The following is a 23,814-nucleotide window of genomic DNA, read 5'->3' as shown; positions in this document are numbered from 1 at the left end:
ACGTGGGCAAGGCGGAACACGGATCGCGGCACAATCACACATATGTTGTACTAAATCAGGCTTTCGCCAGGCCCTTTGTCGGAGATCAGGATTTCGATGCTGCTCGCGAGCTTATTTCGATAATTTCCATCCTGCCCAGCTTGAAACGTTGCTTTCGGGAGGTCGCGACGTCGCGAAGCTGGCCAGACCGAGGCCCACTGGGCACGCTAGCCCCCATGCCCACTGGTCGCCTGCAGTGACCCACATGGAGTCATGTCAGACTGTGGCAGAATGCAGTCATCGCTGCCACTCAAAGCCCGCGGAGGAGCCGCCCTCTGTCACCGCCCGACAGGGCCCCCGCCATGTTATCATCGATTTCCTCCAGTTTGTCGATCTCCGCACGCTCATCGAGCGGGGCTTGGACCAGTTCCGCCTCGAACTAACCCGCTTTCCGGTGCCCTCCGCGACACAGCAATCGCGACAATGCGACGGATCTTGGGCAGCGCATGGCTGAGCACCACTGTGCCTGTATCATGTCAAGCAAGTATCAAGGTCTTAAACGCGAGGGACCCAGCAAAGGATGCGAGGCCCGTTGCTCTCGCCTTTCTCTCGCCCGTCAAGATGATGTCTAGTCTGCCCCGCGCAGCGTCGGATGGATGCAGTCCCGCAAGCCGCACACTGGTTTACCAACTACTGAAAAATGCACCGTCACCGTCACGCTGACCCAGGCGGGTCCCAAGTTTGGCCGGTTTCGTTGGCATGTCAAGCGAGACGTCAATCTATCTCAGGACCACCTTGATGGGATCTTAACCGTGGTACGCGACACATGCCCACAAAGAACCCGAGTGGAATTCCCCGACGCTTTACTACGTGCTCAATAGAGGAGCTTCTATCGCGAAGATGCACTAGCAAACACTCTGCGAAAACGGGGCTGCCTGCGTTGGGCGCGTAACGGCAGACTGCGAAGTTGCCAACTTTCATCAACGCTACCCAAGACCGGATACAGTGATGCGATTGAGTTCCAGTGCCCACTTGTCAATGTGTCAGTCACGACGACGGCCATTCAAGCGTAATGCCACGTACACCTGGCATGTCACGGACTGCAAAGCCTAACAATTGCATCCCCACTCAGACGGCAATTTGCCCCCAGTTCTAACTCCTGAGCAAGATCACGATGCGTGACGTCAACATCGACTTCTCCGATGACTCTTGTGAGACGAAAAACTGGGCTTCCCACTCCTTCCGCGTACTGCGCGCAGGATCACCCTGCCTTTCGATACAGACTAGAACCCCGATGCTTGTCAGCGCTTGTTCTTGCAAGTCCTTCACCGCTACTTCTCCCTCTATTTCCATCAATTCGTCTTTTACATCCACTCAAAATCCGCTCATTGCTGGGTATTGTTCCAGATACAGACGCAATTATAGTCTGATGACTTGAAGTTGAGCCAGGGAGAGAGCCGTCGCATCCGTGCAGTGGGAAGTGGGAGCAGTCTCCCCGTCCGTGCCCCACCCCACGATCTCTTAACCCACGGGCCGAAAGACAAAGCTGTCCTCCGACAAAACTTCCAGCAAAGGGCCGATGATGATCGTGATCGTCAACTTTGTTCGTACTTCGCAAGGAGTCCATCCCAATGTTGATAGCCTGACATTCTGGGTTAAGCTGGCGTAGCAGATCGAGAGATGGAGGGCATGATCGCATTCAACAATTTAACGGGTGAGAACATTCGCCGATGACTGTAGTGCTAGACTCAGGTCCTAGCGCGCTGTATCTGGCTCCGGTCGTCAACTGCCTTGTGCTAGAGCTGCGAACGTCGTGCACGTGGCCGGAGCATACTTAGGTACCTGAACAACTATGGGACTGGGAGCTACGTCTTGTACCGAACATCACCACAGCACTGTAGCATCATTAACACGCCGTATCTGTAGAGCAAGCGTCTCGATCGGTCGCGTTAGCCATTTCGAAGATCCAGGATCCGAGAATGCAGGGCAAAAAGGCGACATCATTTGTCCAGGACGTGCAGTAGTCTCCCGCTCTCATTCTACATGTGTAAGATCTACAAGCTTCAAGACCCTAAGCATGCTCACATCATCGTTCCGTTCATAGCATAACACCATCAGATTATATTATCTGAAGTTTGGGACGATGACATTGATATTCCGTCAATAAACAAGTCGGCTTAGGTAGACATTCCGACGTTCGGGTGGCTTATGCTGTGCAACCATGTACTATCTGAGAGGTGCGTTTGCGAGCAGATGAAATCGGCCCCAACGCATTGCGCGACGGCTCTGCGATGGAACCAACTCCATCACAGCTTCAGATCGTAGGGCAAAACTTAGACGCATGTTAGGATGATACCCAAGTAGTCTTACACCAAGCATAAACTGTCCTAATTAGGTCATTTTGAGTAGCTTTAGTGAACGTTACTATGGAACAGGGCATCCGAGATGATGCGAAAACTTGGAAACGGACTCACCTATGTCCTCATCCCTCGATAACGGTTATCTCGGCATCAATACATTACGCGAAGCATGTAAGACTGTTCTGGCCGTCCTCATCTGACATTGCGCAGATTATCCTATCTGTGCAGCCTCCACCTCTGTATTCACACCCCCGACAAGATGCGCCACTACTTGTCTCCGCCCTCACCTGACACGTTCTTGTACGCGACCTCATCTCCGCCGCCCCGTCTTCTCACCTGCCGTACGCAGACATGTGATTGCTGATAACGCTTTTAAGGCCAACCCATAGGCGTAGGGTAGTTTCGCCTGTTGCCTGTCGCCTCTTGCATGAACACAACGTGCCTAGATGTTACACCTGCATGATCTATGCATGCCTTCCCCTCACTCTCAACAAAAGCACCCCGCCCCAGTCGGCTGCCCTCCATACATTTGAGGCATGTGTGTACTTTACAGCGGGTTGCCTCATCTGACCAAAGCTACACAAACAGCGTAATGGCTGGGGGAGAGGCGCTGCTATAGGGCCACATCTGCTGTCTCATGTAATGTGAGGGTGTGAGGATGGTCGGCGATAGGCCGAACGGTAAAGCGTAGTGCGGGGTCACACTTTCTGTATTCGACCTCTGCAGTGCTAGATAACGCAGCTATGCGGCTTGTGGGTACATTTTGGGACCAACATGACGAGTAAGCTGCCTTGACCGTCTAGGGAAAGTCATCTTTGCCCAACCTTCGCGAGAACATGCAATCTAGAGTGCGCAGGCGCAATCATCGTGTGAAAAAGTAGTCGGTCAGCCACAGTACTGCTTGAACCAGAACAAAAGTCACATGTCTGTAATGATGCAAACAATTCTAGACGCTGTCGCATCGGCAGGCCCTGTAAACACAGGCTGCTCGGCACTTTAGAGTACTGTTTACGACCAAGTCCGTGCCAAACCACTGGATACGACCGCCCTGCGAACTGTGGCAAATGCAGCGGGAAGGATTCGCTCAACGGACAAGGGACGCGTAGGCGCTTACGACTTATCTGAGCGCGGCGCAAGGCATGCAATGTGTGATATCATCTTTGAAAATCCTCGCATCTTCAGAAGCAGTCCAAGACTGAATGGGATGATATAGTGCTGCAACTTTTGCCATTGTAGCCGTACAGCTGTGTGGAGAACAAAGTCTAATGCCGCGCCGTAGCGATCAGCAGAGTTGGCTGTGGCTGACGACATCCTTGTCGATATCCAAGCGAGCATGATGGGCAGATTTTTTGCGACAACGATGACGAAGCTAGAGTATAAGGACACTAGCGCGCAAGGCTGCGATATTCTTAGCAACTGGCATGTATCCTTTTTCCATCATCAACCCGCATCACCAAATGCGATGATGACACACTACAACCACATGTCGCAGTTCTCTCAGCGTTACCAATCATCTCCGACGTCGGAAGAAGAACGAAGGTTGACGCATCACTTCGCGAAACGCTAACTAAGCACCTCAGATTTGTACGATATCAGTCGAATGAGAATCTCGCCGTTGTTGAGCCGCAACGGTGTGCTTGTGGCTTGCCCTATCATCGCCGCATCCTTGTCTTGGCTACAACATCTGCAGTGCGGCAAATTCCCAACAGACACACCACTGCGCTTATCTACCCACCACCGTTGTCACATCTATGAGCATGCGCACTACGTTGGCCATTCCCTGATCAGAACGAGCGTCTAGCAGCAGAATTAACGTTAGTCAGTAGCATGGGCGGCTGTAGGTAATCTAGGCAGGGTCCACGGAGCCTCCCTTTCCACCCTGTCGCCTTGAAAGCAGGGTCTAGGTGTTTTATGGAGTATACTCCGGATCTTGTGGCGTTCTGAATGGGGTCGAGGTAGGCGCGATATGGTACGTTGAGAGATTGCGTGCTACGCGATGCTAGATGACGGGTGAGCTTATTCTACGGACCGTTGGGATGCTACTGTAAGAGCGCTTGTGGGGAGAGGGAGGGTTGGGATTGATTCTCCGTGGAGCAAAGGTTGGAGGATGGTGTGAACGGTGGGCGTCACATGCCGCTCTGGCGAGAATCTGTGCGTCTGGGGCAAGAGAAGCGGAGATTGTCGATTGCGGGGAGCGAGCGGTGAAGGATCCATGGTACGCAACGATGGCTTGACGGTGGCCACGGGCGTTGATCGTCAAGAGTACTCAGTAAGATGCTTGCGGATCCTCAATTGATGGGCAATAAACAACAACAACCTCGACCGTGTTCCAAGCCAGCCTCGCGTTCTCCGCGGTCCGAAAACATCTCGAAAGTCCGAAAGCCGCCATCACATGTCCGTACCACGGTTCCTCGTGTATCACAGCATTACTGACCCTGCGGCTCAACTCTATCCGAAAAAATCAAGGGTCCAATCCCTGTCCTTGGAACCCCAGGGTCCGATCAACGCCTAAGCTTTGACACATGCAAACTTTCTTACCCGCTCGACCTCCTGCATACTCAAATATCAGATACGACGACAAGTGAAGTCCATCGGACGTCTCCGGCCATGACATCAAACCCTTGATCGTTGACCCACTGTACGCACTACCGTATGACTTACTCCATTCTCCACTGTGGCTCTCCACACAACATCTGCGTCCAGCACAGGGCATTCAGTTAACAGTTGGACTCTGCACTCCAGTCTCCACACTTGTAGCGAGAAAGCCGACGAAACTCATTTTCCTGCGTGGGTGAGCGAGCCCCGCATTGGGCCGTGGACTAGGTCTTTAGTTACAATTGCTGCAAACTCGAACTGTTGAGAGTGGGTCTCCCATCCCATCACGTCCACCCCTTACTTACCCTATCCCACCATCTCTCTTCTCTTGCAAGCCACGCGTGGAGTGTCCCATATTTCCTGATCCGACTTTTCGCTTGTGCACCAATAGATGGCGGGTGTGTGTAGCACGACGCAGTGAAGCGCCTCGCTCAGCCCCGCGGAGAATCACATTGACCCCCCGGCTATAGTTAAGGCCGATGATTCATCTTTGATGTCGGACGCAAACCAGGTGGGCGCTGTGGAGACGATGAATGGGGAGTCACTCGGCGGAAGCTAAGGCTGCGTGAGGAAGGCTTCCGATGCGTGCGGGACGGAGAGGATAGTTGTAGGGGCGCGATGGGCGCGATGGAACGGGTGGATGTTGGTCGGGAGGTTTCACGGTAGTGAAGATCGTGTCGCAACTGTTGAATACAATATACTAGCTATGAGTAAGAGTGGGACATGGGAGAGGAGCAATTTGCACGTTGAAATCCTAGGAGGCTCTAGAGGTGAGCGGGATATGTTGCCCGCAGATGGATTGTAGGTATTTCTGTACCAGGAGAGAGTATCACTTTCTCGGCGCTACCTTGCCAAAGCTTCTCCTCCAGCATGTAAAGTTTCCCCCGCCTCGTCCTACACAAATCCCTTCTACTTCTTCTGCAAAAAGACCGTAGGCAATGTCACATTCGCAGTTGGTATGACTGGTAGAGTGACGTTGGCAGTTGGCGAACCGGTGAGGTTGGGAAAGCTTGTCACGACTGGTGGGTTGGGGCCTAATTCACATGGATGAGGTCCAGGACGAGGCGTAGGTTGGAAGAGGTTGCTGCACTGCGAGATATCAGTATAGCGCCTTCATCTCAGAGAAAAGGGGAACTGTTTACAATGCGTGTTGGTGTTGGACATCCACCCGCGGCTTGCATGTAACAGCCGTACGAGAAGTTCTCCTCGAAATGGCAGCTCTGGTTCTTGTGTTAGAGCAACTATGATGTCCTGAATCTACCGTCTCTTGTACTTCGACCTACCTGTAGTGCATCGGTAGCCCAGCATGGGTACCTAGCTGTCGCCAACTGACACTGACATCGTTTTGTGAAGATTGGAATTGGCTCCCAATGAGGTTTCCTCTTTGACGAACTCAACTCTGGGTCTTCGTTGTCGTCGTCGTCGTCGTCGTCTGAATTGGGGTCACTCGTTGGTAAAGCTGTGACTGGGATGTTCAGCGAAGTGGAGACTGGTGTGGCAGTAGTCGATATCGGTAGAATTGCTGAGAGTGAAATGAGAGTTGCTCCTGGAGCGATCGAGATGTCTGTAGCTTGAGGATATGGAACTGCTAACACCAGCGCTGCCAGAGCACTGATCAAGACGGAGGTGCGCATTCTGGTAACTTATTGCTGGTCTTGATCAATCGCAGAAGTGACTGATGAATGGCAAGGCTGTGAAGTCTTGGTTTGTATCATTGAGCCTCTTCATTCTATGTAACTGTTACTGCTCCATGGTGCCTCTCAGATCCATATTGTTTTACGATGCTCTTTAGATTGCGATTGTCAAGGTTCGCCTCGCAGTGCTATGCTATTGCTCAGATCAGGTCTTGTTCCATCAACCTGCGACAAAAACCGCAGTCGCGTACGTTGTGAAGCTATACATAGCAGCAAAAGCTGCGTGTGTATTTACCAGCGCGTATTCCATGATGTGGCTACTTTACCGTGATTGTGAAGTGCCGAAGGCCGCGCGGCTGATTGGCTGCTTCTATGCGTCTTAATCTGAACTCGATATACCCTTACATCGGGATAAATGGCCTAAATTGGAGGATCCATGGTTGCCAAAACCGAACATGAACGTTGGACGGCACACCCTCTACCCTTCATTCAGACCATAGGATCTCCACGGATAAGCAGCCGCCTTATCAAGGTGACCATCAATAGTTGATGCCGTAGCGAGAAGACCCGAAGAATCCATAACGCGTCATGTGGCTGCAGTATGATCTCTTCCCATGCCTCAGAGGCGCCTATGGATTTGATATGACGAAAGACGAGGCCGTTCCTTGAATCGGTTGAACGAATCCTTTGACAAGCGGGAAGGCTCAGCCCATGTATGTGGCGTACACCTCATGCAAAGCTTGGCTCGAAGCAGCCTCCTGGCGTGCGACGACCCGTTTAGGACGTCCTGATGGAGTGTTGGTGCTCCAACCCTGTCCTCAACATGTGGAAGCATGCGTCGCAAGCTGCACTTCGCTGATCAGGGTCCGAACGGTCTCGGCCGCTTGTGTCTTGGAAATGAGGGGTCCAGATCCGTCGTTTGGTTGTCGTTTCCCTAAAACCCATGTAAGCTTGTAAAGTGTGGCCTGGTGCGCTGAGGTGCCGTGATATGCACTCCGCCATCAGCATGGAGCGGAGACAAACTGTGGAGACACATCCACCGTTCAATGTTGTGAATATGCCTGGTGGAGTGATGTGCGAATTTGCAAACCTTCAGCGTTGCGCTTTGCTAATAGAATTTGCTATCGGTGCGAACCAAAGATTGGCGATACAAGGAGTACTTGGAGGTACTTCGTGGTTCGGCGTCTCTCACGCCAGCCTGCCCCAGCACATCTTGTGCGACACAGGCTACGCGCGGGTTAGCCTACGATAACGTATATTGCCACTTTGTGTTGAGATCGAGCAAAGTCGGCGGTTGATAACGCGAAGCTGACTGGATATTTTGCAAGTCAGTCAGTGAAATTGAAGGTCGTGCAATCGTGGGCACAGCATCATCAGCATCTGAGTGCAACTTAGTAATCGAAGCATGTGATTTGGCGGCAGACGCTCGGGCCTATGACGAAGTTCGCGATGCCGAACTTCACGAACTGCCAAACGTCGGTCGGGTCGTCGCGTCAACCATTGCACAAGATCCTGTAAGCATGATATTCTCGTAGCGCACAAACAATGCGACACATCAGAGGCAATAGCTGACATTCGTTCCATAGTCCCTCATACCGCGACAATGGCACCATCCAGGGCTATTCTTCTTCGCCGCATAGCCTCCGCAGCCCCAGCGCCATGCTTACGACCGACTTCGCGTCTCCTCACAACGTCTACCTCTGCACTATCTAGAACACAACAACCGTCAGTCTTGCGATCGAGCCTATCACGACAGTCACATTTGCCCACGCTATGCACGCGATCATATTCGCAGTCAGCCAGCGCAGCGCCTGAAGCACCGGATTACCTCAACGAGGCAGAATTACACGTCTTCAACAAGATCAAAGCGGAATTGGAGCCCGTGAAGCTGGAGGTGTGTAATGCTTCCCCGCTTTTCCGCTTGGAGATGCGTATGTGCGGAGTCAGGAGCGCTATGCGTTGACCACACCGATCGCACGACCGACTACTGCACCGCGAGCATGCACGTCATATCAGTATTGCGGGGTATATTGCAAGTCTGGATGCACATCAGATGTTGAAGCATCAGCAATATGTCTGCAGGATATGTGTGCTCAGTCAGTGTTTGAACGATTGCTGACATGTAGGGCACAGGTACAAGATATCAGCGGCGGCTGCGGGTCCATGTATGCCATCCAGATCCAGTCCCCCAAGTTCAAAGGCTTGACGGTCATCAAGCAACACAAGATGGTCAACGAAGTGCTGAAAGACGAAATCAAGAGCTGGCATGGTGTACAGCTTAGGACGAAGGCTGCTTAATCGCGGCTCGAATACGAATTGTACATATGTTGTACGACTAACGTATACCTGATAGTCATGAAATGAAGCTTTACGATCAATATATCGAACGCCTTGGCTGCGACTCGCTAGTCACTTAGTAATCTATCACAGCTGCCTTGCTCCGTATGCTGCGATCCACGCCGAAATAGACGACTAGTTTGGGAAACGAGGACACGTTTAATCACGGTTTCTAGTATCAAAAACAAACAAAAACGAGCGAGTAGCCAAGCTTGTCGATCTAGGGACTCAGAGAAGGCAGGCTCAGAAGAGGAAAAGACCGCAGCTCCTAAGTTCTGGTTGCAGGTCATGATAGCGGACAAAAGAGCAAATAATCTTTGACTTTGACTAAAACTATACGTCAAGTACAAAGGATAGCCTGAGCGCCATATGCAAAATCCTCTTTTTCTTGGAAACTACTCATCGTCGTCGGTATCATAGCTATTTCCGGTCTCTAGTACGTCCCCATCTACTCGAAGATTAGAACATTGGCTAGACGATCCAGGAGCGGTACGTAGTAGCCTCCATCCATGAACTTACAAGTCTCAACCTCTCCCGACCAATGGCACATGACCAGTCGGCGACCAGCGTAGTCTGACACGTCAGCGTCAGGAAACCTCGCTCTGAGTTGGCCAGGTACGTCGACACTGCGATTGGGGTAGTTCACACGACTATACCTCGCATCGACCCCTTCATCATGTCTCTCAAATCCAAATAGCCGGATGGTTCTCAAGTCTGGGCAAGCCTTGGAGTCGAGTAACTCAGGAAGCACTATCTTGACAAAACGATCGTAAGAAGGGCCGTTCGCACATTCTCTCATATACGACTGCGGACGTAGATGTATGAAATCAGTGCATGTTTCACATGCGTCAATACGTTAAAAACTTACCTTATTACTGTTTTCATCCCCCGTGTTCTCTTCTGCGACGGGTCGTTGATCCAGGATCAGGTGTTGCAGCGTCTTTCGTGTCGCTCTGAACAGCGCGCTCCACTCCATCAGAATCCGCTCGTCGGATGACGTAGGATAGTACATCATTCCCTGATCGGACTTGATACCGACTCCAGGCCTGCAAAGATGTAATGTCTTGAGACTTACCAGTCTCGATATGGTTTCAGGAGTCAGGCATGCAAGAGCACGAGTAGCAACGTCTTCTTGCTCCGCCGTCATCTCTTCTAGATAATCAGGCTTCTGGTTCTCTGGTACAGGATTCTCCGAATCGGACCAGCCTACCGGACGATCCAGAACGGCCAAATGAAGTTCCTCGATTCGATCAGGTTCCGTGAGAAGCCATCTGACGAACTCCTGGGGGAAATAACCACGCAATTTGAGTGTCTTCAGATTTTGCAATCCCGACAGCTGCACCTTGGACTCATCCAAGCCTGAATTTGGTTTCCAATAACACGATATCTCTAGATGCTCCAGATTCACAAAATGTGCAAAGCTCCGCGCCATGCTATTGGGTGCCATGAAATGCGTCGGCAAACAGAGCCACCGCACCAATGCGCCTAGTTCTTTCTTCCTCTCTTCGACCAGCCTTTCCCCTGGTGTTACATCACTCGAGAATACATTGAGAAACTTCTCGCCTTGGATGAGCGCCTTCTGAGCTGACTGGCATCGTGATTCGCTTCGAGGACCGGTATCATACGGTGGTGTCATGCGACTTGTAGCTTCTTCGATCCGGAGCGCTTTATGTGCGGTTTGCGTATGGAAGCCTGGGCGGTGCATCTCAATGATGGTCCAGAGAAGAGGTTGTACAGCTGAGTGGTAGGCTTTGGAGACGCGGGCCATTGCACATAGGTCTTCCATACGGAGGTATTCCGTTATACATGCGAAGACGTCAGTCGATACTTGTTCCATTGGGAAGGGCATTATTGCGTGGTAGTGGTAGTGAACTTTATAAGTCAGGGAATACTGCCCAGTTGCCGAGCTCGGCGATAGAGATAGTTGGCAAACAAGGGTAGTTCAAGTGAAGTACAGTAGTCAATGTCTTAGAGTAAGCTGTGACAAGACAACACCAGTGGACAGCTTTGCGCGGTAGAGATTGCTGTGAAGCTACCCAGCACAATAGGCTAGGCCAAATGTGGTGTAGACCCGGTTGTCTGGTTGTCGAGTCGGCACTGCAGTTAACACATCAACGGAGATACTGATCGAGAACTGGACAATGGATACACAAAAGTGCTGATGAATTCGTGATGCATGATACAAAACTCTGACTCTAGTGTTAATACTGATCTCGTGTTCTTCGCACGTACGTCCCACTGACATCGTGACTACAGAATTGATCAAATTCATAGGCATTTCACATACGACCATAGGATCTTGAGAGCAAGGCTTCCCGTTCGCTCAGCCCTATTTAAGCAAGATACCGGCGGATTAGTAGTTAGGTGGGTGACCACTAGCGAATCCCCGCTGTTGTATGTTTTCTGATTTTTTTGCCCTCTTTTTTGCATAGCTTTTCGACCAGCTAACTGCTGCTAGTCTGATCTTATTGTACCTAGATACGGACAAAATGCTTACCCATGTGATGCATGTCAGACTATCATAAAGTCTTAATACCCAGAGGTGCTACCTTCTGCACGCAGCACTGCCTCACCATCCATTAACCCACGCACGTAGCTTTCGGCAACAAATTCCCACTCTCTGACATCTTGAATGCTTTAGTCGATTTCTTGAGCATAGAGACTAAGCACCAAAGGAGCGTTTCTTGTAGAAATACTTTTGGACATTGCTTATCTTCCCCTCGTGTTCGCGTTCATCCCTTCCAATTTGATCAAGCTAGGATCGGTGGCCATCACCGTGTTGAATCTCGACGACTTCGCATTTAACAAGGTAGGCGACATATGTTCTAGGCATCTGTCAGTCACTGGAGCCTGACGGAAACTGCTTGAACCTACTGTGATGGATCTCGGCAGCAGAAAGAAACGGTAGTACAAGCAATATCAGGGGAATGATCTGACCGAATCCCACTGATGTGTCAATTTCAAAGAGACATCGCGTGATAAGCCAGCCGGCGCCGGAAAGCGCTTCAGGGCTGTTATGATACAAGGCTGATGTAGATGGAGAGGCGACACGTTCCTAGCACGTTCGGCAGCGCGCTGGGCGTGCTCCGCGAACCGGTTCGTCGGGCCTACTTGGCCCCTGATTCCCCCGACCTATCACAACTGCATTGCTCTAGACACGAACAATCACTGACTCATGTTGCTATTCAAGGTGTGCTGCGCAATGTATTGGTATTTTTAATGACGATGATTTGTGTGTATATATCTACAAGAATTCAAGCCGTCAGGCTTTTTGACTACTCTGATTTGCAAGCGCAATTCTTCAAGAGCTCTCAACGGTGATGCTAGCAGATCCAGAACTCTGGTAGCCCTCAGTAGCGAGTATCATGTAGTAGTGCGTACCAAGCTTCTGTCCGTACTTGGCCCAGGCATCGAAGTGGTTCTTGACAGTGATGGTACCACCAACGCGCTTGCTAGTCCTAACAGACCAGTACTGCTGGAAGGTAGCAGTGCCGTCAATGGAAGGCTGGTTGGTGCGGGTGGTCTGGAGGATGTCATATGTGCCACCGTCAGAGGTGACGGAACCCTTCTTCTGAGCAGCAGAAGAGGGGTTGTAAGAGCCGTAGGTCTCGACGATGTAGTACTCGACGAGCGGGTTGCGAGTCCATCCGTAAAGAGAGACGTAGGAGTTTACATTGGCGGCGTTCCAGGTGCCAGAGTATTTGACCACCTTGTCAGGAGAACCGGGGTTCCTAGTGAGAGTCAGTAGAGTGGAGAGCGTGGATTTTATGAGTGCCTTACCATCCCTTGCCAGCAACGAAGTTACCGACGTTGGACCACTGGACATCGTACTTTCCGGCAGCACCGTTGTTGTAGGTGACTTGACCTTGGTTGTCGGTCCAGAATGAGTAGAAATAGCCGTTGTTGGTGCCTTCGCCTGGCTGAGTGGCGCGAGCAGTCAAGTTGGCAGACTCTTCCTGAGCACGAGCCTCTAGGATGAGGCCAAGGGGCGAGGCCAGAGCCGCAGTGGCGCTACCGAGAGCGAGAATGATAGAAGAGAAGGCAACCATTGTGTTGATTCAAGTTGGAGATGCTTGGTGTCCTTCTTTCAAGGACAGTTGGGACTCTTATATAGCAGTGGAGGCGTTGTACCGTGCTGATCATTACCAGGAACCTCCGGTGAACTGCGGCTGCGGATCGAGGGAGCCTTCCAAATTGGAGGGCACCTGTCAGGCAGGCGCACCTGGCGTATACCAGCCGTAGTAAATGTGGAGTGCATGGGAGCATGTCTACGACCCGTCGCCGTGCGTGGAGCCGTGCCCTAAAAACAAGATCGAACCACCGGGTATTCAGGGTCTAAACGTGGTGGTTGGACAGCTATAGAGGCGAAGTTTTGAAACTCGAAACATTCATTTCCGCTGGAGATGCGTTCTGTGTGGACCTGCCATGCTATAGGCCCGATATGCTGTGGTGCGACAAGAGTGGAGCGGAGAACGACTTGGTCGGTCGAGAAACATTTTGACCCGCTGCGTTCTGGATCGATCTTCCGTAGCTTCGAAAACTATCTTATCGTCGAATTGCTGTACCTGATCGTGTGTATGTTGATTTGCACAAGCTTTTGCAGCTTGATCAAGCTCAGTCAAGCACCGCGCCAACCTACGAAGCATGCAGTCAAGCCACTTTATTTCCGCACTATCACCTTATTTGCATTTTATCCAGCTGGGCATGCGACATGCCCAGATGACCACAGGTGATATATTCACCGATGGTGTTGGCAAAAGCATTTTCTCTGTGACCAAGCATTTAGCCGGTCACTTAGCATCGTCGGGGCTTTTGCAGTGAAGATCGTCATGCTTAACTGTCTCAGCCCGGTTGCTTCGTCATGGATACATTGCGCCAAGATCTTTCCAAGATTCTTGGAAGCCGGAGATTAACGATTTGAAAGTACGGTGACATGATGCCAAGAAGTTCGGCAATGATGTAGTACGATTGATATTAATCTAATGCCGAGACCGATATCCGTTGATGGGTATGCCAGCTGACAGATGGGACTACACAACGTGCTCTCTTGGGTATCTCGGAATGAAAAAAGTATGACGAAGCAAGATGTCGGCTGTCGAAGTATGCATACAGATCCAGGTCAACGTCGGTCGCTCCAAAGTCGATCGATAACTTGGAAAACCGCCGTAATCAACTTCATAGTCTCCGAATCAATATGCTGTCCAAACCGCTGTTGCATCTTGTCCGGATGCCAGCGCACGCGCTCCGCCTTTAGCAGTGATGCAGGGTCCTCTTTCCATGTCTTCGTGTTCCGGAAAAAGCGCTCTATTTCCTCCTTGGAGACGTGCTTTGCTCTGCCAGACACTACAGGCCACGGGATCATCTCGCGGACCTTCGCATCCGTCTCCTTGTCCAGACCTTGGGCGTTCTTCAGGCTGTCCCATTTGGCCGTGTAACTTTCCCATGCAGCCTCTGCCTCTTTAGCTTTCTTCCGCTCCTCGCCTCGGCGCAGGCTCTCCTCCATGCGGCGTCGCATGCTCTCTCTTTCTGCTTCCTCTCGCTCGAATTCCTCGTCAATCTGACTACGTTGCGCTTTTTGTTTTTGACGCGCCCGTTCTTTCGCCTCGCGTTCTTCCACAATGTGCTGGTGGCTCTTCTCCCACATCTTCGTACGCACATAGTCCGCATACTCCTCTTCCGTCATACGCTCCAACTTTCCATCGGGGCCGGGTTTTGTGTCGGGATATATGTGCACAGGCTGGCCATATACACCTTCCCAGTACGCCGCACCTTCATCGTCGGCAAGCGCATCGAACAGCGATTCGCGAAAAGCGTCATCGGGAGCGGGAGCTGGACCTGTGGAGCCTGTACCTAGATCCTCTAAATTGTCGTATAAAGATTCGCGGTGGCGGTAATCAGGGTCGTAGTATGCGCCGTCTCGTGTGGATGTCGGGTGACGATCTTGGTCGGAAGAGCGATGCTTGTGCTTGTGTTTGCGCCTCGAGTCGCGGCGGCTGCGCTGTTCTTCGCTGGTCCGATCCGGCCTGTGTCTCTTGGAAGTAAGGTCGTCGGTGTCTTCGTCCTTGCTTTCGCTTTTGTGACGCTTTGAGCGACGTTTGGACTCGGACTTGAAGTGAAATCGTGACGCTTTAGCCGTGGTATAGAGGCCCTCCGCCGGTGGATCGCTAGCCTGCTCCTCCATGGTGAGGACTATGGTGGTTCACTCGACATTCATGCATGAGTGATATCTACACAAAGGTCCGCGGGTTGACGTGTCTCCAGTCATTGCGAACCAAAGAACGTGAATTGCGGAGAAGGCGCGGAGGTGCCGATGATTTCACTGGTCGCGCGCGCCTTGGCACGCGACGGGCCAATTCGCAGTCGCGACTGACACCATCCCAACTCAACACCAACATGTCATTCAAATTCGGACTCAACTTGAAGAACAAGGGCGCGAATCCACTCGCGAAACCGGCCGCCAAGCCCTCTCTGGGGAAGAAGAAGAAGCCGCTGTTCGACGAAGAGGAGGAAGATGTGAAGGGCAAATCCAGAGCGGCGGACGGCGTCCAGGAAATCGGCGAGCTTGACTTCGAAGACACTTTAGCCGCTGCTTCATCAGAACCCTCGAAACCAGCGCCCTCGAAACCAAAGAAAGGCCAGCCTCCAGCTCCTCCGTCCAAGAAACCCAAGCCGAAAGAAGATGATCCTACCGCTGTCGCGTACTCCGCCAGCGCTGCAGAAGCCGAGAAACGCGCACAGGAAGCTTTAGAAGCTGACGCTACTATATACGACTATGATGCTGCATACGACGCGCTCCACGCGGTCAGCGCCGCCAAAGCAGCTGCTGAACGCGACAGCGCTGCGGAACGGAAACCGAAGTACATGGATGCGCTCTTCGAATCCGCCGAACAACGTAAGAAAGACCAGCTACGGGCACGCGACAAACTACTCCAACGCGAACGTGAGGCCGAAGGCGACGAGTTCGCGGACAAGGAAAAGTTTGTGACAGGCGCATACAAAGCCCAACAAGAAGAGACGCGAAAGGCTGAAGAAGAAGAGAAAAAGCGGCAAGAAGCGGAGGAAGAGAAAAAGAAAAAGTTTGGTATGCAGGGCTTCCACAAACAGATGCTCGCGGAACAGGAACGTCGGCATCAGGAGGCTATTGAGGCAGCGGCGCAAGCACTGAAAGATGGTGTGAAGCCCATTGTTGATGAGGGAGAGAGGGAAAAGACAGACGCCGAGATTGTCGAAGAACTACGTAAACAAGGCAAGAACGTCATTCTCAACGAGGATGGGCAGATCGCGGACAAACGCCAGCTCCTCTCAGCAGGCCTTAACATCATCGCGAAACCCAAGCCCGCTTCCTCTGCCTCTGCCACTGCCACTGCTGCAACCCAAACGCAATCAGCATGGACGAAACCCAAACCCGGCAAGAACGCACAACGCGAACGCCAGACGCAAATGGTAGCCGAGCAGATTGAGGCGGCAAACAAGCGGAAAGCAGACGAAGAAGCTGAGGAACAGGCGAAACTGGAGCATGCACGGAAGAGTCAGAAGACAGAGAAGGACATTAGTAGTGCCAAGGAGAGATATCTGCAGAGGAAGAGAGAGAAGGAGGCCGCTGCTAAAGCTGCGGCTGGGAAGTGAAGTAGCGTTGTGATACCCAATATACATTGACTTGTATGATTCTGATTAAGTAGTTTGAATTCATCGTAAACTCCTGAAAACCCATACACCAGGAATACGCAGTGGCAAGGAGGCCGGGAACGTACCGTCTTGATGCATTGAACGCCAAAGCAACACTCAATACCTCTGCGCCCCATCATCCATCTCATACATCTCACCCATGCCACTCAAAACACCAAATACCATCGGCTCCAGTTCACAAGCCTCCATCATCCCGTGAGCCTCCATGTCCTTTCGATAGCACGCCGCCCTCGGCGAATTGCACCAGAAGTGGCCCATTGCGTTCGATCAGGAGATCGGAGACTCACATTACTCGACCATCCCGCAGTCGATGAGAACGGAGAGTGCCAGTCTTCGACGGGTTCAAACATGCGAAGAGTTATCTATCATAATGGCTGCGAAGTTGACCTGATCGATTCAGGAAATGTTGGCGAATTCCGTGGGGGATCCGTTCACAACCGGGATGTCGCTTGTTTAATCTTGAAGATGGAAGCACGGTACAATTGTTCGCTGACGCGTCTAGTCTTATGTTGAGTGCATGTGACCAAGAGTGACGGTAGGACTGCGGCGATCGGCGAGGACCACTGATACTATAGTGTAGTCTAAAACTACAGCGTAGGATTATGTAACGATGATATCGAGATGAGAACGAAAAGAAGGTGTAAGGAAGATGTAATGGTGGAAGTGCGAATACCTCATCGTTCGGCTATCGGATACTGTATCTGTGACTGTATAGCAGCACCATCGGCTCTGAGAAGCCAAACAAATCATGTTCTGCTTATGTCTTGTTCTTTAAGAAAGATAGGTATGTCTCACAATATTACCAGCCGTATCGGTTGCCTGCTTCTCTCTTGTTGCGAGCACCGGCAGCAAAGTGGTCCTCCAGTGCATCTTTCTGAGTCGTCGCGACGTTGACTAGGCTTCGAAGACTATTCTTTCCAGTACCAGATATAGATTTGAGTGGGTTATGCTGTACTGATTCGCCCTGTTGTCGCAGCTTCTCATTATGCGCATACTCCATATCTGTGTTGAAATCCTGGATTTTGGCACCAGAGAAGTCCGGACCACCGCGTCCTTTCTTGCCGAATAGTTGTCGCCGCTCTGCTTCTGACAGGTTTAACTCGGAAGCAATATTGGTGAGGTTGTTCGGATCATGTCCACTGGTTGAGGGAGGAGCGTATTGTGTATACTGATTTGCTGGGGGCATGTCATAGACGCCCTCTGTCATGGCGACTTTCCCTCCTTCTTCCGCGCCATAGAGTAGTGGCTGATAGTTCCCACCAGACGTCTCTTTAGGAGCGCTTTCTGCTTCGTTGGAGACGCTAAAGAGAGAGACCTTGGGTTTGCGCGGCTTGATTTCAAGAGTTGGTTGTTGCGATTGTGGCGTAGGTGCGCTTGTGCTCGTCGTGGTGTTCGTCTCGTTCGTTGTGTCTGCTGGTCGAGGTGCTATGGGTTTCTTCTTCTTTCCTTTGCCGACAGACATAGGTACAAAACGTGGCGTCGCAGGCTTAGATATGTGCTGTGGCCCAGGTTCCAGTTTCAGCTCTTGTGTCGCTATCTGAGGCTTGGTGTCTGTGTTTGTCTCGGATTTGGGCGTTGGCAAGTTGAGCATAGCCCGGAAGTCTTCTCTCTTCATAGGCTCCTTCTTTACTGGGTTGCCAGTCTCGTCATACTCCTCTGCCTCCATTTTTGACTCCCTCTTGAATGCAGGCTCCGCGCCAGTCTTAAGATTTATTCCAGATGCGAGTCCTTTCCCCAGCCCTCTGTTTCCCGTCTTTGAACCCTCGGATGCTGTGATGGCGTTTACGTTTGGTTTCTTCGGTGCGGGTAGCATTGCGTTGAAGCCACCAAATGACGAGCCCCCGCCCAGACGCGGCTTCTTCGACGGTGGCGCATCGTCTTGGATATCGTCTTTCTCCGGTCGCGACTGCGACGCGCCTGGGAGGTTGACCTTGATCCGTCCTGGGTTGGAGCGATCGACGACTTTTTGGAAGGCGGGTTTCGCAGTGGGTTTCGCGACTACTTTCGGCGCGGACGGCGCTTCGCCATCGGATTCTGAATCGGAATAGCCGGCGAGTAGGTTCATCGTGGTTGGGGCGCGGTCGTTAAGAGGTTTGTGTTGGGCGCAAGAAGTCGGAAAGTTGACAATGATCTCACTGCACGCGCCTGGACAAGAGCCGATGCCAAGCCAGGGTCCAAGGCACGCATTCACATCCCCACATGCGTCACTGCGGCCTCGTTGTATGGCTTCATGATACCCTTTCAGCTGGTCTGAGCATACCCTTCTGTTACGAGACTATGATACCCTGACCTTCCCACTATGTCGCTCCTTCAGAACGAAGAGTAAGCCCACATGGCCTCTGTGTCGCACGCCACAGCTAACTTGGGCAGCTTTGTGCTATATCAGCTTCGAACCGCGTACCTCTCCTCGATCAAAGACGGCGTAGGCGAACGATTGATCAATGTAGACTCGAGCGTCCTGAACAACCCCGCGTTTCGCGCCGCGGGCTGGGTTCCCAATGCCGCTGACATCAAGCGCACCTACTCCCCACCAATACCCACCGCGATCACTTCGGAATACTTCCAGGCCCCGCGGTCAGCTGGCCTGAAGTCGCCTGAGGGCTTTGGCGAAGATGACGACGAGGGTGGCATGGTCACTGGAGGGGCAAGCAACGATACGGTCGGACCTACGCTCAATGCGAAACGGAGGCGGAGGAAGGAACAGCTGGAAGAAGATGATAGCAGTGACTTGAGCGATGAGAGCGACGACGACGACGATGCGCAAAGGTAGCTGATCATCACGCGCTCCACGGACTGAACTGACGGATTGCTAGACCAGCCAACCAGATCAAGTTCACCAAAATGCCGCTGCGGACGCGCTCAGGATCGTCGCCCATGCCTGGGTCAGCCCTACGCAATGAGCTGGCAGAAGCTGGAGAAGGCCCTTCACTCATGATCACGTCTCCATCACGGCCGCCGGACGACGTATTGCGAAGAGGATCTTTGGGCACCGTGGATGCGGGCAAGAGCCGACCAAGAAGGGACACCATAACTAGCAGTGAGATGTCTTCGGAGAACGAGTTTGATAACTCGTCATTCAGAAAGAGAAGAGTCAACCCGCGCAAAGCCGCAGGTGCGAGCCAATTGCTTTCCAAGCGCATTGAAGAAGACTCAGGGGAGGCTGTCGGCGCACGCGCACGCCTGGAAGCTCTAGACGAAGGGGATGAATCAGACGACTCCCTCACATCCGAATTCTCTGGATCCGACGATAGCGCGTCTCTCATCGGTGCAGGAGGTGATCCGCTGGACTCCTCTCCCGCAGGTGGCGACCTTCCCACCATGCCCGGCTTGACGCCCTTCCAAAACATGTCGCCGAAAAAGAAGAAGGAGCCAATCGCACCAACATTACAGGCACTGCCTCCACCGCGACCCATCAGCTTCGTACTGCCAGTGAGCGCGTTGACCCAAGCACTACGAGCGAAGGAGCAAAAGCCATCGAATCCGCTACAGCGCTTTGCCATGTGGAACGCTGCTAGCGAAGCTCAGCAAAACCCTCTATACATCAAACTTTACTGTCCATTCTCTTCGAAACCTTCAAAGCCTGTCGAGCTGCTGATCCGGAAGTTCAGTGACAAAGGCGAGGGTCCTACTGTCGCGGAAGCAATCGGATATGCACTACATCGATATCAGGAAGAGAAGTTGGAACCGCCGCTATCGCCCGAACAGATGAATGTCAACCGCTGGGTCATGCGCATGTACGATGACGGCGAGGTTGACGACGAGTTCCCACCTTTGACAAGGAACAAGCCGTTGAAAGACTTCGCTTCGAACAACGCCCGTGGTATGCGTCCACGAGCACGAGATAAACCATGGGATGAGTTCGCACTTGTTGAGGCATCTCAACGAGAGTTTGGCGAGAACGAGAAGCTCACCCCAATCTACAGTCAAGAGGCAGCTAGTGCAGTCGCGTCGCAAACCGATGGCCCCGACGAGAAAGAAGAGAAGAAGCCCCTCAAGCCTCTTCCAAGTCGCGCGAAGAGCTTCAGGAATCCTATTACTGGCCCTTCGTTTGCGCCCACTGCGACGCGCAAAGATACTAGTAATCTTGCCGACGTACCAAAAATCCCACAAACACATGCTGCTAGCCGCATGGGAGCCCCCAAGACAGTCAACGTCCACTTCACCGACGAAAATTTCAACACGAAACACTTCAACATACCCTGCACCACTGACACTTACATTGCTGATATCTTCGATCAAGTATGCCACGACTTGCGCTTAGAGAAAGCTTTGTATATCCTCAAAGTTAGCGGCAGCACTACGGTAGCGCCACCTGACCGTACTGTAGAGGCTCTGGACACACGGATGGATCTGGATCTCGTGCGTCGTCGTTTCGTGGGCGATGGTGTCTACGGGCTTTCGGGATCGCCAGGGTCGTCATCACCCAATGCACCACTCATCATCAGTACCGGTGGCGCGCCGAAGAAGACAAAGAAGGGCGACCGCACCAACGCCGCTGTCTCTGGCCAAGGTCTCATCCATCCACTCGCCAGGAATGGCGACTCTGGTGCTCTGGCTCTCACAGCGACAAACTACTACCGCCGCTATGCCGTCCTTCGCAAACAGCCCATGTCCTTCGCCTCTTCTACATCTCGCATCATTGCTCTCGATAATGAGTACATCCATATTATGCCCGGAGAGTCCAAGACAGGAGCGCGAGGCGGCTTTGGAATTGAGGGCCAGGGCAAGACGACTACTGTGCATTTCAGCAGTGTGGTCGGTAGCAAGGTCAGCAAGAAGCATCCCAAGATGTTCCGGGTCATCGTATTCAAGGAGCGCGAGACGAAACGATATGATTTCGAAGCCCAGAGTACAAATGAGGCAGTGGAGATCGTCAGGGAAATCAAGAACGGTGTCGAGAGATTCTCGCAAGGCATCGTATGAAGATGATGCTTTACAGCTGGATTGCGATGTGGATGGCTTTTGTCTTCTTGATATGCAACTGGCATGGATGTGGTGGCGTTCTCGCTGACATGGATTTTCAAGCGCGGGTGGTTTCAAAATGGCGTTTAACATGCGATTGCAACTTTGGTCATGTTCAAGGGAAGATACCTCAAACACATAGATATCCTGCTGATGTATATATAAATTCAACCTCGCGTGTGCGGCAGATCTGACAATGTTTCCAAAACCATACTCAAGACTACGCCCCAGGTTGAGTCTGACTATGTCTGCGCGCTTGAGCTTGCTTCGTAAGCCACGAAGTTCATCTCGTACAACATACACGCACTAAGCGAAACAACTTTGTGGAAGAAGTTGGAATTTGGAAAGGCTTGAAAATGATGAGCCCTTCCGGGTCCCCGTATAACCGACAATAGCTTTGCGAGTTTAGCCCTGCGATCATTGTTTCTCCCACGCGCGCACATATTGTCTCTTGTATATTAAAACATGCACGGCAGGAAATCACGTCTCCGAGAAGCACTAGCGTCAAGAGTAGTATCTCGAACTATCCATTTCATTATATACATTTCCAAAAGGCTCAACTTCTGCCACAGGGCCTTCTCCAGTGCACTACATGCCCCAGCTGAACTCATCCGCACCATTCGCCCACATACCAAAGATCTGAATGGGGAACTTATCCGCAATGTATTGGTATCCAGCAGGACCAGGATGAAGATAATCACCCGAATCATACAACGGGTTGAGCTGACTGGGGATGTTGGGGTCGGCAAGGAACTGGTCAAAATCCACAACGGCGTCGAAAACACCCGACGTGCGAATGAATGTGTTGATGCGCTGGCGTGTCTTCTCCCGCTCGGGATTGGAGTAGGGTTGCTGGGTGAAGTTGGCTGGCGCGCTGAACGGTGTAATGGTGGCGCCGAAGACGGGGATGCCGTGGGCGTGGATGAGGGTCACCATTTGTTCGTATGCTTGAGTCAGGCCTTGGTAGACTTGCTCTTGCGCTTCAGGCGTTGTCGCTGCGGTTCCAATATCGTTTACGCCTTCGAAGATCATGGCGTATTTGACACCCGGATGGGCGAGGACGTCGCGGTCGATGCGACCGAAAGCGTTGGGACCGAGGCCGTCGGCTAGAATGCGGTTCCCGCCTGCAGCCAAGTTACCGGCTGAGATGTACCTGGTGGAGGGGTTCTTCTGGAGACGTGCGAGGAGGAGGTCTGGCCATCTGTTGTTCTGGTTGGTTGTAGATCCACGGCCGTCGGTGATTGAGTCGCCGACGATGAGGAGGGAGCCGACGCGTGGTTGCACCCAAGCTTCGATGGAGGAGAGGAAGTACCAATGCGCTGCGGATTGCGTAGTAGAGTTGCTGATGTCTAGACTAGCCGAGGAGACAGCGTTGCCAAACTGGAACCAACTGGTTGTTCTAGAGCCGGGGTGACTAGTAATGCTGTTTGTGGTTTGTCCGCTTGCGAGGTACATAGTGACGGTGACGATTTGCTGCGCCTTGATTTCAAAGTTGATGGGGTCGGACACTGCGAGTGCGCCATTTGGTACGCTAATACCATCCTTGCCTCCAAATGTTACTTTCTGGACGGTCTTGGGCTGAATCTGGTGAATGCCAGCGGTCTGGTTTAACGGAAGCGCGATTGTCACAGCGGTGATGGGAAGATTGGAACCGCCAAAGACGTTGGAGAATTTGAGACGGATTTGCTTGGCCGAAGTGGTCATGTACAGAGTCTGTCGAACTGTCGAGTTCACGAAGACTGCACCTGTCTGGTTCTACATGATGTGTTAGTACACACTCGATGAAGATTGGTAGGTGGACGTACGAATGGAGCAGGAGGCAGGTTCGCAGGCTCGGTGAGCTGTGGCATTGATGCCCATGCATCGACCCAATGGCCATTGGAAGGGTTAGGTCGAGTGGTGTGTTTGTTGTCGGAGACCCTCTTCTCAACCTCAATGGCATGGCCTTGAACGGACACAGCAACGCCCACGAGGAGCACTGCTAACCTGGAGAAGATCATGCTGGTTCAGTTCTCAATCGAAGGATCCGAGAATGATAATGCTGCAGAGGAAAAGTACTGGGGCTCATGCATGATTAATACTACGGGCCCCAAATTACGGAGGTAGGGAAAGAGGTGAGGCTAAGCAGGAACACGAGCATAGATTTGGCATGGCGCAGGAACCGATCTACGGGCTGTCCTGAAAGAGTATCTGGGGTGCCGTTAGCATGTGGGGATCTGCGGAGATGGACGGGTAAATTGCGCGGGTGGAGGAAACCTGGT

At 52.1% G+C, this 23,814-nt stretch overlaps 9 protein-coding genes across 9 annotated transcripts; 3 read left to right on the top strand and 6 right to left on the bottom strand.

The window, feature by feature from the left end:
* Positions 1–5,791: 5,791 nt before the first annotated feature.
* On the bottom strand, positions 5,792–7,062 carry BKA58DRAFT_85170 (uncharacterized protein). Its single transcript, XM_046176043.1, has 3 exons — positions 6,218–7,062; positions 6,077–6,154; positions 5,792–6,023 (listed from the first exon to the last, which is right to left on the bottom strand). Exons 1-3 carry the CDS (start codon positions 6,566–6,568, stop codon positions 5,844–5,846), a joined length of 609 nt encoding a protein of 202 aa, XP_046028746.1. The 5' UTR covers positions 6,569–7,062; the 3' UTR covers positions 5,792–5,843.
* A 918-nt stretch (positions 7,063–7,980) lies between these two features.
* Positions 7,981–8,920, top strand: BKA58DRAFT_85226 (bola protein). Its single transcript, XM_046176044.1, has 3 exons — positions 7,981–8,082; positions 8,155–8,462; positions 8,702–8,920. The coding sequence occupies exons 2-3, from the start codon at positions 8,172–8,174 to the stop codon at positions 8,864–8,866; spliced, it is 456 nt and encodes a 151-aa protein (XP_046028745.1). The 5' UTR covers positions 7,981–8,082; positions 8,155–8,171; the 3' UTR covers positions 8,867–8,920.
* Positions 8,921–9,353: 433 nt separating this feature from the next.
* Positions 9,354–10,754, bottom strand: BKA58DRAFT_435631 (uncharacterized protein; the record flags this gene model as incomplete). Its single annotated transcript, XM_046173358.1, has 2 exons — positions 9,354–9,710; positions 9,774–10,754. The coding sequence occupies 2 exons, from the start codon at positions 10,752–10,754 to the stop codon at positions 9,354–9,356; spliced, it is 1,338 nt and encodes a 445-aa protein (XP_046028744.1).
* A 1,387-nt stretch (positions 10,755–12,141) lies between these two features.
* BKA58DRAFT_85148 (xylanase) lies at positions 12,142–13,131 on the bottom strand. Its single transcript, XM_046176042.1, has 2 exons — positions 12,686–13,131; positions 12,142–12,636 (listed from the first exon to the last, which is right to left on the bottom strand). Exons 1-2 carry the CDS (start codon positions 12,952–12,954, stop codon positions 12,207–12,209), a joined length of 699 nt encoding a protein of 232 aa, XP_046028743.1. The 5' UTR covers positions 12,955–13,131; the 3' UTR covers positions 12,142–12,206.
* A 652-nt stretch (positions 13,132–13,783) lies between these two features.
* On the bottom strand, positions 13,784–15,086 carry BKA58DRAFT_451861 (uncharacterized protein; the record flags this gene model as incomplete). Its single annotated transcript, XM_046174401.1, has 1 exon — positions 13,784–15,086. One exon carries the CDS (start codon positions 15,084–15,086, stop codon positions 14,025–14,027), a length of 1,062 nt encoding a protein of 353 aa, XP_046028742.1. The 3' UTR covers positions 13,784–14,024.
* A 203-nt stretch (positions 15,087–15,289) lies between these two features.
* Positions 15,290–16,563, top strand: BKA58DRAFT_376160 (coiled-coil domain-containing protein 55-domain containing protein). Its single transcript, XM_046169494.1, has one exon. It carries the CDS (start codon positions 15,299–15,301, stop codon positions 16,529–16,531), a length of 1,233 nt encoding a protein of 410 aa, XP_046028741.1. The 5' UTR covers positions 15,290–15,298; the 3' UTR covers positions 16,532–16,563.
* Positions 16,564–17,247: 684 nt separating this feature from the next.
* BKA58DRAFT_85126 (mitotic checkpoint regulator, MAD2B-interacting-domain-containing protein) lies at positions 17,248–18,705 on the bottom strand. Its single transcript, XM_046176041.1, has one exon. The coding sequence runs from the start codon at positions 18,654–18,656 to the stop codon at positions 17,391–17,393; it is 1,266 nt and encodes a 421-aa protein (XP_046028740.1). The 5' UTR covers positions 18,657–18,705; the 3' UTR covers positions 17,248–17,390.
* Positions 18,706–18,890: 185 nt separating this feature from the next.
* Positions 18,891–21,514, top strand: BKA58DRAFT_307442 (stress-activated map kinase interacting protein 1-domain-containing protein; the record flags this gene model as incomplete). The annotated part of the gene is made up of 3 exons (XM_046167157.1): positions 18,891–18,913; positions 18,962–19,357; positions 19,405–21,514. The coding sequence occupies 3 exons, from the start codon at positions 18,891–18,893 to the stop codon at positions 21,512–21,514; spliced, it is 2,529 nt and encodes an 842-aa protein (XP_046028739.1).
* A 522-nt stretch (positions 21,515–22,036) lies between these two features.
* Positions 22,037–23,592, bottom strand: BKA58DRAFT_85071 (SGNH hydrolase-type esterase domain-containing protein). The gene is made up of 2 exons (XM_046176040.1): positions 23,359–23,592; positions 22,037–23,308 (listed from the first exon to the last, which is right to left on the bottom strand). Exons 1-2 carry the CDS (start codon positions 23,551–23,553, stop codon positions 22,142–22,144), a joined length of 1,362 nt encoding a protein of 453 aa, XP_046028738.1. The 5' UTR covers positions 23,554–23,592; the 3' UTR covers positions 22,037–22,141.
* Between the last annotated feature and the right edge of the window lie 222 nt (positions 23,593–23,814).

The sequence above is a fragment of the Alternaria rosae genome, assembly GCF_020736505.1.
Source record: "Alternaria rosae strain MPI-PUGE-AT-0040 chromosome Unknown BKA58scaffold_2, whole genome shotgun sequence".
In the NCBI taxonomy this organism is placed as follows: Eukaryota; Fungi; Ascomycota; class Dothideomycetes; order Pleosporales; family Pleosporaceae; genus Alternaria; species Alternaria rosae.
Note: the sequence above shows the minus strand (reverse complement) of the source record. Positions and strands in the feature narration are given on the sequence as shown.

Bases quoted from the DNA above. Each gene is read 5' to 3' on its own strand.
- BKA58DRAFT_85071 (XM_046176040.1), bottom strand. From the start codon at position 23,553: ATGATCTTCTCCAGGTTAGCAGTGCTCCTCGTGGGCGTTGCTGTGTCC. The intron at 23,309-23,358 runs GTACGTCCACCT...CACATCATGTAG, and splicing joins ACCTGCCTCCTGCTCCATTC to AACCAGACAGGTGCAGTCTT.
- BKA58DRAFT_85170 (XM_046176043.1), bottom strand. From the start codon at position 6,568: ATGCGCACCTCCGTCTTGATCAGTGCTCTGGCAGCGCTGGTGTTAGCA. The intron at 6,155-6,217 runs GTAGGTCGAAGT...CACAAGAACCAG, and splicing joins GGGCTACCGATGCACTACAG to AGCTGCCATTTCGAGGAGAA. The intron at 6,024-6,076 runs GTAAACAGTTCC...GATATCTCGCAG, and splicing joins GTCCAACACCAACACGCATT to TGCAGCAACCTCTTCCAACC.
- BKA58DRAFT_85148 (XM_046176042.1), bottom strand. From the start codon at position 12,954: ATGGTTGCCTTCTCTTCTATCATTCTCGCTCTCGGTAGCGCCACTGCG. The intron at 12,637-12,685 runs GTAAGGCACTCA...GACTCTCACTAG, and splicing joins TTCGTTGCTGGCAAGGGATG to GAACCCCGGTTCTCCTGACA.
- BKA58DRAFT_85226 (XM_046176044.1), top strand. From the start codon at position 8,172: ATGGCACCATCCAGGGCTATTCTTCTTCGCCGCATAGCCTCCGCAGCC. The intron at 8,463-8,701 runs GTGTGTAATGCT...TGTAGGGCACAG, and splicing joins TGGAGCCCGTGAAGCTGGAG to GTACAAGATATCAGCGGCGG.
- BKA58DRAFT_85126 (XM_046176041.1), bottom strand. From the start codon at position 18,656: ATGAACCTACTCGCCGGCTATTCCGATTCAGAATCCGATGGCGAAGCG.
- BKA58DRAFT_376160 (XM_046169494.1), top strand. From the start codon at position 15,299: ATGTCATTCAAATTCGGACTCAACTTGAAGAACAAGGGCGCGAATCCA.